Source organism: Hippichthys cyanospilos, chromosome 12 (assembly GCF_059441005.1).
Source record: "Hippichthys cyanospilos isolate Australia breed blue-spotted pipefish chromosome 12, RoL_Hcya_1.0, whole genome shotgun sequence".
Classification (NCBI taxonomy): domain Eukaryota; kingdom Metazoa; phylum Chordata; class Actinopteri; order Syngnathiformes; family Syngnathidae; genus Hippichthys; species Hippichthys cyanospilos.
This window is the reverse complement of record NC_142380.1, coordinates 7,886,860-7,899,963: the sequence shown is the minus strand read 5'-3', so window position 1 is coordinate 7,899,963 and position 13,104 is coordinate 7,886,860. Positions and strand designations below refer to the sequence as shown.

The 13,104-nt window shown below is 40.0% G+C and overlaps 1 protein-coding gene across 6 annotated transcripts in view; it reads right to left on the bottom strand.

Moving 5' to 3' along the window:
- The window catches only part of LOC148414687 (receptor-type tyrosine-protein phosphatase mu), a 148,960-nt gene that overhangs the window by 10,727 nt on the left and 125,129 nt on the right, over positions 1-13,104 (bottom strand). For all 6 annotated transcript variants that reach the window (XM_088429132.1, XM_088429130.1, XM_088429134.1 and 3 more), the window contains 3 exons: positions 9,797-9,833; positions 3,118-3,215; positions 734-850 (listed from right to left, as the gene is read on the bottom strand). In XM_088429132.1, coding sequence (XP_088285258.1) covers positions 734-850; positions 3,118-3,215; positions 9,797-9,833 — 252 coding nt within the window. The remainder of the gene's footprint in view (positions 1-733; positions 851-3,117; positions 3,216-9,796; positions 9,834-13,104) is intronic.

The following is a 13,104-nucleotide window of genomic DNA, read 5'->3' as shown; positions in this document are numbered from 1 at the left end:
AACCTTTACAAGTTCAGGTCTGCTGACTCGGCTCAAATTGAGGAAGTTCAAAATAGATGCGGGCCAATATTAGATTCTGACAGTGTGATAACTATGAGTAAAAATTTCACGGTATGAGAATCACAGCTCTATTTTTTTTTCCTTTGAACACACTCTTGTTTTCAAACAAAATATTGAATATTTAGTACATTAAGAAATGTGTATCATGTTTGGTAAAACTAATGAACTAAATTAACATTCTTATTTTTCGTAACTGTTCTTAGAAAGTCACAGTGCCCTTTCATTTGTAAACCATTTTTAAAGCATTCTCCATGCATGTCAAGAAAGTAAAAAACAAACAAACAAAAAAGCGCCGATTGCCACCTAAATGTATTCAAAGATGGGGCTTGTTGAGTCAACTCTGCAAGCACTAGTGATACCGTATCACTAGTCCTGTTATTGTTTAAATACACAGCGTATCCAGAAATGTCCACTGTGAGGCACACGAGACAACTAGATAACTAAGTTTGCCATGCCGTGTTTAAATTTGACATGTTGTCACCATCCGGGTGAAATTTCAGTCTTCTTTCAGCGCTTTGTTGTGAAATGCATTTGATGGAAAGATCAAAGAGGAAAAGAAAAGGAATAAAGCGCTCACTATCAGCGAACTTTGACCTTTGAACGCCACGGTGACGGTCAAAGCCTAGTTCCAAGCAAACATGGCGAAGCAGCTGCGATGCCGCTGGACGATTACCTTCTCCACTGCGAAAGTGCGGATGACGTACTCGGAGAGGAGTTCGGTCTCGATGAGCGTCACCTTGATGTCTCTGTAGATCTCCGTGTCGTCCGGCCAATATTTACAGCACTTCACCTAGAGAAGACAAAGAGGCCATAAATCGCATCTGATGAGAAGGCGCAGCAGCGGTAGTAAAAAGGATAATTGGCACGACACGGCTCTTCGGGCACGTCAGAATGAGCCGGGCGGCCCGTTGTAAAACCACAACGGGGGGGGGGTCGGGGTCCTCCGTTGGCACGTTATTGCTTTTCATCCGTCGGCCATGTGAAAATGAGTTAAACGGAAAGAGAAGTGGAGCGGCCGGCGAGAGGGAAGGTGAAAAAAATGCATGAGGGGAGGGAGGTGGCGGTCCAATAATGATGTGAAATAATAAACCCTGGGCTGTTAAGAACAGATTTCCCTACAGGAATCTAAAACACTCCAGTGGAAATATTACTGGTATTAGGCATAATAAGAGTGCGGAATTAGCCGCCCTCCTCTCGGTCCGCCTCCTCTTCTTCAATTAAACTGTTGCGAGTGCGGGAAATGGAGAGATGGCGAGATGACGAAGAAGTGCCTTCGCCGGTCCTCTTGAGGGGCCCGTGAAGCGCTTAGCGGTGAAATGAGAATTTGAGAACACACGCAAGCAGGCCGCGGACGTACCGAAGCGTGGCGTTGACGAATCCCACGCCGATGGCCGCTTCCAGCGTTCGGAAGGCATTACGGATATTATCGCAAGTCCAAACGACACGCTGGTTTTTTCCAGTCATTATCTTAGTTTCTAAGGTGTTTTCTAAAGTGACAAAATCGTGCCTCTATTTAGGAACTTTTTACATTGTTTAAGATTAGATATTCTTTTAATTACAGGCTCCGGGAGTTACATAGCCCAAAATGCCCACGGTAACTGAAATATGTCAAATAGACATTTTTTTTCAAATGTGACTTTTGCTCCCCTTTTTTAGGTTGTTTTTACTTTTCTAAAAAGCGTACAGACATATTTTGGCAATGTTTTTGTCTGCTCTGACCAAGGAGGAAAATGGCTCATCAGCAAAAAAGTTAAGGTCATAAAGAAGAAATTCATAAAATATTTTGAATTTGGTTTGGGGGGTGGGGCTTAAGATGCAGCCTTAATATTACTTTTGTCTGGTCTGATCTGATGCAAAAGGAGGAAAAATATTCAGATAAAAGAAACTTGCAACAAATGTTATTCTGTATGGTTGCATACAGAAAAGAAAAAAAATATCAAGAAAAACATCCTGGTAAACCTGCAATAAAATTAATTGAAAATGAATTTTTTTTTTGTACCTTGTATGGTATTTTGTCCAATCCTTTGATCTTTAAATCAAAGGGAATGCATTAAAGGAGACACCAGGGAGCTGAAATTTCACCCAAATGGGGACGTTAACATTGGCACCACCACTGCGTTATGACAATTGGAGTGTGCCATCCATTGGCTAAAATACTGCCAGAATGATATGGAAAAAAATGACTCAAAAATTGTCAAAATACTGCAATGGAGTGAAAAAAAAAAGTTTGGTCTGTTCTGATATCAAGAAATTTAGGTAAACCCTCGGGAACAACACCGCAAAAAAGTTCCATCTCCAGTTATCAGATTATTTTTGGGACCGTAACCCCAGTGATAAATAAGGGAACGCCCGTATGTCTAGCGTGCAAAGCGGCGGCTAACATTATTTCCTATGGGTTCAAATTTTCAAGCAATCAAAGTGAATTTGCTGGCTTCTTCCAAATGAAAATGGCAGCACCTCATACATCAAAGTGTCCCAAGCCCCGCTTCCTCATGCCATTAAGCGAGTGCGGCAGGATTTCCCAAAATTCATCAGGCCATGGCGGCGAACAGATGGCCCGCTGCGCCACGCCTGGGCGACTTTAAGAGTGTGCGGCGGGCGTCGGCCGCCATTGGCCTGAGATCACGTAGCAGACGCCGGCGGGACTCCCGCGGGGGCGCGGATGACGCCGCCGCTAAGCAGGTGTGCAGAAGGTGAGGGGCGGGGTTCGCCGGGCGCCGAAGCGGCCTAATGAGGCACCAGGAGAGCGGGCGGGCGCCGTGAATCATTGAGCAGCTCCGCTGCGCTGCAGAATCAGCGGAATGTGAAAAGGGGCGCCCGTTTCTCAGCACCTTTCACCCACCGGGGCGCTTCTTTAAACCGTTTTGCGCGAGCCAAGAGCAACATATTAAGGCCGCGGGAGATAATAATATATAGTGCATTATTTATAGTGCAATATTTAAAGGCTATCAAGTGTTCTCCTTATTCAATGAGGACCCCTCCTGACTTTATTTCTGTCCAATCAGAAGAACGCCAGGAAAGGTCACGTGACCGGCGTAGCGCACATGCACTGCTCACCCGGCCCACTTCCACCAGGTTGGTCACCATGACGATGGCCGCCGTGTTCTCCTGCCACACCATCCGCCAGAAGTCCAACACCGTCTCCTGCATGGGGCCTGCGAAATTGCAGAAGAAAACTGAAGGATTTGCTTTTCTTTTGGGGGGTCTGCAGTTCACATATTTGTCCAGGAGATTGCGCTATTTGTTCTGTCATTCAAAGCATGAGGCACAGTTTTGCACCATTTTTAACAGTGGGGCCCTGCATTTTGGGAAAATCCGATTTTTCGATTCGTTTGCCCAAAATCGAAGTGTTTGGTTCTCTGTAAGCATGTCAGAGCTTCACATCATCAATTGTCGATGAATGCAGAGTTCACACTTGCGATTCATTCCGGATAATTACAATGATGAATATTAGTTTAATCAAGCGTGCCGGTTTGAAATTATTACAAATTAATTAGAATATGCAAATCACAATGGCACACAAGCCCCCAACTAACAGCAATTACCTGGAGGAATTAGTAAAATTATGTAGACCAGCAAAGTCAAAGTTGATTACCAAAATGAGGCCATTGTTTTACTTGTAGACAGCAAGCGAATAATTACACGTGATGAGAACCGGGTCAAACAAACACCATACACAATACACACCTAGTTTAATACTGGGTTTAAAATTTTGCCGCATGGGGAAAGTAGCAACAATTTTTTTAAATATGAAAAGCCATTTTTACGTCAACGTAAACAAGTAAGAGTCCTTTATGTTATGATTTCAATTGGACGTGTTTTTATATTCAAGCATCGGGTAACATCTGATTCCTTTTTCTGTTTTCTGCAAGGCTGCCTCGCTATTGACACGATGATCTTAGAAGCCATTTGAGTTCTTAGTCTCCTTTCATCTGCTTTACATGTCACTTCAACGCCTTGTTTGTTTCTACTTGATCATACTCCAATCTGTCGCGTCTGTGTGATTTTTTTTGTCTTACTCCTGCCAGCTTGTGTTTCGGAAAACAAAACTGAACAATTTTATTTTTTAAAAGACAAGCAAGAGGTGACCTCATCTTTTAGTGTTTGTTTTTTTTTTCAAAACCAAACTGACAAATGTAAAACAAATACCCTGTGCTCGTCTTGTTATGTTAAAAAAAAAAAAAAGAAACAAAAGAAGAAGTTCGGGAAATCAGCAGCCTCCCACACTCGTCGTCCTCGTGGGAAGGAGGAGGAAAGCAAAGTTTGGGCGTCCAAGAAACGGGACAGCTGGTGTGTAGGTAGCTCACGAGCACTTGGCATTATTTGGATTATGGTAAAAATGAAAAATCCTCATTCAGTGGGGGTATGCTGCCAAGTTGAATCCTGGAGGATTTCAATGTTCCATATGCATGCGGGGACCGGTGGAGTAAAGGCTCTTTAACACCAACAACTCAACCAAGAATTTATTTGAATATTAAAAGACTAAATAATTCACACTAAAGCCAAGTGGATCTTTTCAGCTCTGTTGCGGACCAAAACAGCAAGACTTAGCAACTACGGCTGTCGTCGCAATGGTCGGAGTCAAGGATGAATCACAAAGGCCTGAGTCAAGTCCAAGTCACAAAGGTCCGAGTCGAAGTCTTGTCACGAAGGTCCGAGTCAAGTCCGAGTCACAAGGTCCGAGTCCAAGTCGATTCCGAGACACATGGCCTGAGTCCAAGTCAAGTCTGAGACACTGTTAGGTCTGAGTCACAAGGTCCAGTCAAAATCAAGTTTGAGTCACAAAAGTCTAAGTCAGTCCAAGTCTGTCAGAGATCTGAGTCCAAATCAAGTCTAACTTACAAGGTCTGAGTTCAAGTGAAGTCCAAGTCACAAAGGTCTGAGGCAAGCAAGTCACAAAGTTCAGTCAGAAAAGTCCGACCGAGTCCAAGTTCCAGTCGCAAAACTCATAGAAATAGTCAAATCTGAGTCAAGTCAAGTCTGAGGCATAGCTGAGTCAGAAAGGTACAAATCCAATCGAGTCCAAGCCACAAAGTTCCAGAGTCCAAGTCAAGTTCGAGTCAAATTCATGAATCCAAGTCAAGTCCCAGTCACAAAGCTCAGAGTTAAGTCTGAATAATAAAGGTTCAAGTCAAAAAAGTCCAAGTCAAGTCCAATTTACAAGAATTTGAGTCATGTCAAATCCCAATCACAAGGTCTAAATCCAAGTCAAGTCTGAGTCACAAAGATCTGAACTACATCCGAGTCATAAAGATCGGAGCCCAAGCCACAAAGGTCCGGAGTCCAAGTCAAGTTCGAGTCACAAAGGTCCAAGTCACAGTTAATTCCATGTCACCGGGTCTGAGTCCAAGTCAAGTCCGAGTCACAGTCCGAGTCTGAGGAAAGTCCTTGTCGGAGAGGAAAAGTCACAGATCGGAGTCAAAGTCGAGTCAGTGTCCCCGGAAGACGCTGGAAAGATTTGGAATTTTCAAGATTGCGTGTGGCCTTGGCATTGGGAAGACATTGCGATGACTTTCTTTATTTCCGGTGAATTCTTCAGCAATAAAGTGCGGCGGCGGCTTCCGCGAGCACATTAGCGCGGCTAATGAGACGCGTGTGCCTATTTTGCTCTTTCCCAACGCGGAACCTTGCCGAGGGCCGCTCGCTGGCACTCCCTGAGATGGAAGAGGCAGAAGCGCAAGCGTTTGAACACTCGCTCGCTCAGGGAACGCCAAGGTGAGAGCGGCAGTTTCTTTTTCCCCTTTGTCAAAGTTTGGAGACGGGTTCCTTTCAACCGTGAGGGCTGACGTTCTTGTTACAGAGATCCATTAATTACGGCCAATTGCGAGAATTTGAAATATTTTAAATTAAAACCAGTAGTTTTTCATCTTTTTTTTTCACTGATGTACCCTCTATGAAATATTGTACACACTAACATACGCAATGCGTTTTTGTATGTATTTAAAAGAAAGCAAAAAAAAAAAAAAAACCCAATAGTGCTGTTTCATACGTTTCTAATTTATTAAAATTTGAGCTATAATTCTAGTGGTATCCCTGAATGTATTTTATTCAGCAACTCCAGAAGATAAATCACATAGTATCAAGTTTCATTACCGAAAAATTGTCATTATCCTTTGTGCGGTATTTTGTCCAATCTTTTGATTTTTACATTAAAAAAAAAAAAAAAAAACCTTGAAAGAGGACACCAGGGAGCTGAAATTTCTCCAAGATGTTGACAACATATCAAAGTTCAACATGGCACGGCCGCTTAGTTATCACACTAGCAGGCATGTGCTATCCCTTGGCTAAAACACTGGCAGAATCATGTGGACGTAAATGACCCAAAATGGTCAAACTACTGCACAATAATGACAATGCACATCCTTGTAAAACGTAATCATAAAGAAATGGATACAAAGCTTTGTAAAGGAATTACGATAGCACAATTTGACAGGAAACACCATCTTCCGATCAATCTGCTCGCATTTTGAAAAGAAAAGCGCACTGTGGCATGTAGCGTTACAAAACATTCGATTAGATTTGCAGAGACCCTCTGAAATCTCCCGTTACTTCTGAAGTCCTATCACATGTAGCCCCATTTGAGAATAACTGGTCTAGGGCTCGATGTTCCAATTCGTATGCTCTTAATTTGAAAAAAATAGTTCAGTACTGTTAATATTATTTTTGCCTCTACTTTTCTACAGTAGACTGTCTTTTGCTAATTATATCCTTGAAGATTGTTTTTTTTTCTGCACCACGTTACTCACATCCTCTTTAGTTTCCATTTCTATGTCTAAAGGAACAGACGGATTTAGGTAATGAACAAGTCTGATCAATTAAGTCATTATTATTATTTTAGCTAAAAAATAAAACAAATCCCGCATGTAATTCAATTTCATAGTTTTCACCTGATTTGATTTGTACAGCAGCCCGTTTAGTCATGCCAGTTACATTGGAAAATTTGCATGGTGGTGTTTAGGCAACAAACCCGCTGGACCGCCATTAAAGATGTCTTCCGCCATGTTGTTTTTTACGCTTTTCACCGATGTTTTCATTTCAGTTTTGATTTCTGAAAAAGCCCATTTAGGCGGATTATAAATCTGTTCTTTCTTAGATTTAACTCAAGGTTGTATAGGCGTAAAAGCCACTGGACCTCAATTAAAGATGTCTCCTGTCTATTTTTACGCTTGGCATCAATCTGTTCACTTTCAGTTTTCTGAAAGAGCCCGTTTAAGGTAGACACTCTGCAAGGGGCCTGCATTAAAAGCGCTATCTTGTTTTGATTCTTCCAACTCATACTTGACTGCCTACGCTTTGATTTTTGGAATATATTTCAAAACTAGGCGGTTGCTGAATTAAAAGTTCCACATTTTCCAGCCCTTTTAGGCATCTCACTAGTCATGTATTTTCTTTTTGTCCCCACATTCCATTTCTGCAACAGGCAGTTTAGGGAGGAAAGCAGTCACGGCAACGCAACATTTCAAACCTTCTCAACGATCAAAAATCGATAAATTGATCCCGGGGAGACAGCTGCGTGCTTTTTGGCTCGACGGTCAGCGTGATGCGAGCGCGTCTGCTGAGCAAACAGAGGCTGGGCTTTAATTGAGACGCTGAGGAGTAGCGGCGCCGCGCTAATGAACAGCTAATTATGCAACTCCCAGCACCCCCCAAGCAGCTTGTGAATGCATTAAGGCTTCCTCTTCGCTAAACAACAAATACAAAGCCTCACACTCTTCTTTCTTTATACTTATTATTTTTTAATATAAACTCATCCCAAAGATATATTTTTACTCATTTATAGCTTGTGATGGTAATTTTCCCAATCCCCATTAATGGTAATAAGGATGGTAAAGGCACTGATACAGATAGCTGGCATCGATCCTTGCCCGGTCTTCAAGAAATATATTCATAACATTTATTAATATATATATATATATATATATATTTTTTTTTTTTTAAGAGTCACATCATTAAATTCCAGGTGTTTATGTTTTTTTCAAGTGTCAGTTTAAAGGAGTGTCTCAAAATGGCCGGTACTAATCCAACCTAAAGTACCTAAAGTAATAGTTACTATAGTATTTAAACATTCAAAGTAATCGATTATTTTAGTACTCGATTGTCCAATATAACTGATTTATTTAGTACCAGTTATTCAATTCCAGCTGTTTATTTATAATTTTTTAAGTATTTTTAAGTAAAGTAATAGTTACTATAGTACTTAAATATCCAAAGTAATTGATTATTTTAGTACTTGATTGTCCAAAATAATCAATTACTTAGTTCTACTCGATAGACTACTCTTTGGTTAAAAAAACAAACAAAAACTTCAATAAAAAAATACATGGGATAGAATGAATGGATTCTTGAAAAAAAAGTAGAGTAGAGTAAGTGATTATTTTAGTACTTGACTGTCCAAAATAATCAATTACTTGGCACCCTCTTTAGTCAAACAAACAAAATAAACTTTAAAAAAAAAAAAATACATGGGATTGAATAATGGACTTAAAAAACAAAAACAACACCGAAAAAAAAAAAAAAAACGTAAAAATACATCTTTGGTACTGAATGAGTTAAAGCATAGCTCGCGCCGGCTACATGTTTGGCTGAATAGTTAACGGTTGAGCATCAGTCAATACAAATCCGCCGGCCGCAGGAAAACAGTGACAAAATGTGCGAGCACATGTCAGATAATCCATTTATTTATTTTTTTGGTTATTTATTCATCCTGCGGCCCAATTAATTGCTCCTGTCACACAGACGGAGGAAAGAGCATGACGACGCATGCCACAGCATCCCTGAGCGTGCGCGCACACACAAACGCAAACACAAGATTTACCTCGTTACATCGTTTACACGTTTGGGACACAAACTAGCCAGGCCCGAGTCAAAAATACCTTCTGCCATGTTCATTTAAGTAGATTAGTTAAAAGTGGACCAAACGTTCGCTTGCTGTTATTGGGTTGGTTTGTGTGCCAGACCGTTTAGGCAGCAAACTTGTTGGCCTGAATTAAAAAAAAAAAAAAAAATCATAGTGAAAATTAAAAAACAAAAAACAAAAAAAAAAAACTTGTATTTATTTTTCCATTTTTTTAAATAGAACAGCCTATTTAAGCAATATTTTGGTATATTTATTTTGATTTTTTTGTTTGTTTTAAAATAAGAACAGTCTGTTCAAACAGCTGACGAGTTACGCCTATTTAGTTTTGTTTGTTTGTCTTTTTAAAAAAACATAAACTGTCTATTTAAGCAGTTGACTAGTTGGGTTTATTGAGATTTTTTCTCTTCAATAGGAAAAGCCTACTGAAGCAATCAACTAGTTGGGCTGAATGATTTTTTTTTTCATATTTCAAAGGACAGCCCAATAAAGCAGCTGACTAGTTGGGCTTATTTAGATTTTTATTATTATTATTATTATTATTTTTTCATCCCAACAGCCTATTTAAGCAGCTGTTTAGATTTTCATTTGTTTGCTTTAAGAACAGCCTATTCAAAAAAGAAAAGAGAATAAAAGAAAAGAAAGAAAAGCCTCAGTCTCTATTGACTTTCATATGAATCTGAAACCAAATTTTCCTTGATTCCTTTGACTTTCTATTTTGATTTTCAGCATTCTACTAGTTGGCCTGAATCAAGAGATTCCTCTACCAGTTTTTTTCTCACTTTTTAACTTATTGTGCCACCAAAATCCACTTTTGCCACATTGACAGCATGTATCCATTTTTGAAACTGCCCATTCAGGCGGCATACTAGTCTGTCTTACCTTGAGTGGCGATATAGTGATTTGGTCTGTGGTAACCCTGCAACAAGAGAAAAGAAAGAACAACATCAAACATTCTCTGTTGTCCAAAATGAGCAAAGATGAAAGCAAAAATACGTTGTGTTTGATTTCATCTCCACAGTCGGCATGAAGGTGTGACGCGCACGAGCGCGCACCTCTGGAGCGAGGCGCCAAAGTGTCGATAATCCCTCGCGATACCACTAACAGCATCTGTCTTCACCACGGGCTTCCAGTCTGCGGGATTACGCTAATCCCCTCAAGTTGCGCTTGCCCAATTCCTTTTCTTCTCCCCGGAGACGCCGGGCGGGAAACAAAACATCAGGAGGACTTAAAGGCTTCCATCATCATCATAACCTTCCTCGCTCATTTCCGATTGAACCTGGACGCTCGCTCACTCCCAAAAACGTTTCTATACTTTTGTTTTTTTTAAGGAGTCCAGAAATTTAATAACAGGTATCTATTTAGTGTATTTTTCGGATGATAAGCCACATTGGGATATAAGGCACAGCAGCAAAAAAAACAACAACAAAAAACACCAAAACAATGTTTGTCATGGATAAGCAGCGTAGGTTGTAACATCAGATATTTACGCTGAAAGATGTTATAAGGAAGTTTTGTTATTTTAACTTTTTTTAATCGCCTGATTACAGCAGCATCCTATCTTCAACATGCCTGTGTTTAGCACCAACATACCAACATATTTGTACAAAATGGATGGATGGGTCAACTACTGACAGAATACTGCAGTTCAAAATCAAAATCAATACTTTGTCTTCTTCTGTTGCTCTCTGTTTGAATATTTTAGTCAACACAAATGCGCATAATTTAAATATATATATATATTTAATATATATATATATATATATATATATATATATATATATATATATATATATACACACAATCATACATATAATACGCATCACAAACTTGTATATATGCTATCATTCACTTTATACATCCGTTTAATGTTTGTAATACAATTTTATCTATTTTATCTTAGTTGTTCCATAATTTGACACAGGTATACATATTTTGCTTCACTGGTGGATTGTCTCCTGGGGGCTAGCAAAAAAAAAAAACGCAGGTAGGCAGCATTGGACTATTAGTTGCAGGGCTCAAATCATAAGAAAAAAGTTGCGGCTTATAGTTTAAAAAATATGCGACAGCAAGTGGTGATATTTTAAGCAGTTTAAGCAGTATAGTATTTAGACCATGTTTTTGCATTTTCCAGTATTGTGATCATTAACATGTTCAGAATACTGCAGTTTTGGTTTGATAAACAGGATTCGGGAAAAATATTTTTGCATTTTGCTTTTGCTTGTGTTGTAACACATGTACTGTATTTTGTTAACGTACTTGCACGTTCACACAGGACATGTCCCGTCGCTTCCCATGAAAGGAAATTCTGTTACTATAAGGAAAAGATTGGTCAACGCAAATATGATTCCTTACTAGAGAATACTTGCTGTATCTATATTTTTACATTTTTCCATGCTTGGCTCCAGGAGGGTGTAAAATAGGCTGGTCCTGAATGAGTTAACGAGCCCTTTATCTTGTTTGCGCTTTCATGTGACGTCCCGTCAGACGCTTGTCAGGCGAGGAAACGGACGAAGACGAAGAAGAAGGTCAAGAGTTGAATAAATCATGTGTCTAAAAAGGAATAAAACATGCTTGCTGCTTGTTTGTGTGCGCGCGCGTTTTTTTCCGGCCGCTGTGATCATTTCCATGTTGTTTTTAAGTATGGCCACGAATTCTCGCCAGTCATCAGCGCGGCCTGTCTGAAACGTTCAGCAGGCACCGGCGTCCACCCGCAGGCCCATTATTTGTACTTTCTCACTGAATTAGCACACAGGAGCTTCAAAGGCACTACTGTAACAATAATATGCAACCCATATTTTCTGACAAAAAAAAAAAATATGCTGGAGGGACTGGACTAAATAAGACTACCGTAAATAGCCCAAAAGACGCAGAGGTTAAAAACAACCCATCTAAAATTCCATAAGTGTAGCACTGGTTAAAATAAGACGGCTTTGAATACAGTAATAGCTGGGCAATGCCAAAATAGAATTAGTAATAATGTCCCCAAAAATGTTCATGCATTTCAAACTCACAAGACAAACATAAATGCCATGAAAATTGCACAAACTAAAACAAAAAACAACAACCTAAAAACAGGCCCGGTCTTATGCTCTTAAATCTAAATGTGTAGGCATGTTCCGTGTGGCATGATTTTGCTTTCACCAGCTGTTGCTGGTTAAGAGTATTTCAGATTTTCCATATTGTGAGCAGTCAGTGAACGCCTCACCAGTGTAACATTGAATGCGTTTTAAGCTACTTTTTATCCTTTTCCTGGATGTGGCTCGGGTTCTTTCTGTCATAAATACCCAAATTTGGGCACCATCTGTGTTCCACCAAGTTTATGATTGTATGTATATGCTAAAGAGCGCAATTTATGACTGAGGCAAATGGTTCTCTAACTGGAGGACTCAGCACCATACTGTATCTTGCCACTGTTAATTGAATCAGCAGCTCATAACCTTTATATGGTCCTCTCTGTTTTAGTAATAATCTTGTGTGTGAAAAATGATGGACTCAGATGTTGGTTCGGTCTGCTCACTTCTTTTGGTGAAAAACATGCTGTAACAACCTCAGCTAACGAGCTGCTGTTAGCTACAGGCACTTGCTGCTAACAGCCAATTGACATCCACACTCTAACTTGTCCCGTTAAGGTAAATATTTTAGGTAACATTACGGCAGATATAAAAATGCAATTCTGTGTGTCAAAACTTGCCTTTTGTGGCTGACTGATCAAGCTCCCTCGAAAATAAATAAATACAGAAATGAGATTTTTAAATTTCTGTTTATAGGACACACGCATACTTCTGTCAAAAAAAAGTGTGTCTTGTATTCAGGGAATGATGGTTTTCAAATAAATAGATGTCAGATGCACTGCTGGGTTTGCTAATGCTAAGGAGAAGACATTTATATGAAAGCATGCTTTTCAAAAATGTCATTCCAACATAATATAATAATTAGCGACGTGCCTGGATAAATGCGAGTGCTTTTGCATTTGCCACTAGGCATGCTAATATGCAATCAGGGCGAAGCTGCTGTTTCTTAAGCTAATGACTCAACATGTTTGGGGCTACATGGACGGGCTGAGTCGTCAAGCCCATCATCATTATCATCTGCCGGCTTCCGCGCAATAACAAAAGCAGCGGGGAGGTTGCCCGAGCCCACTTTTTATTGGCGCGTTCTGATGAGTTCAAGAGCGGGGGGGAAAAAAA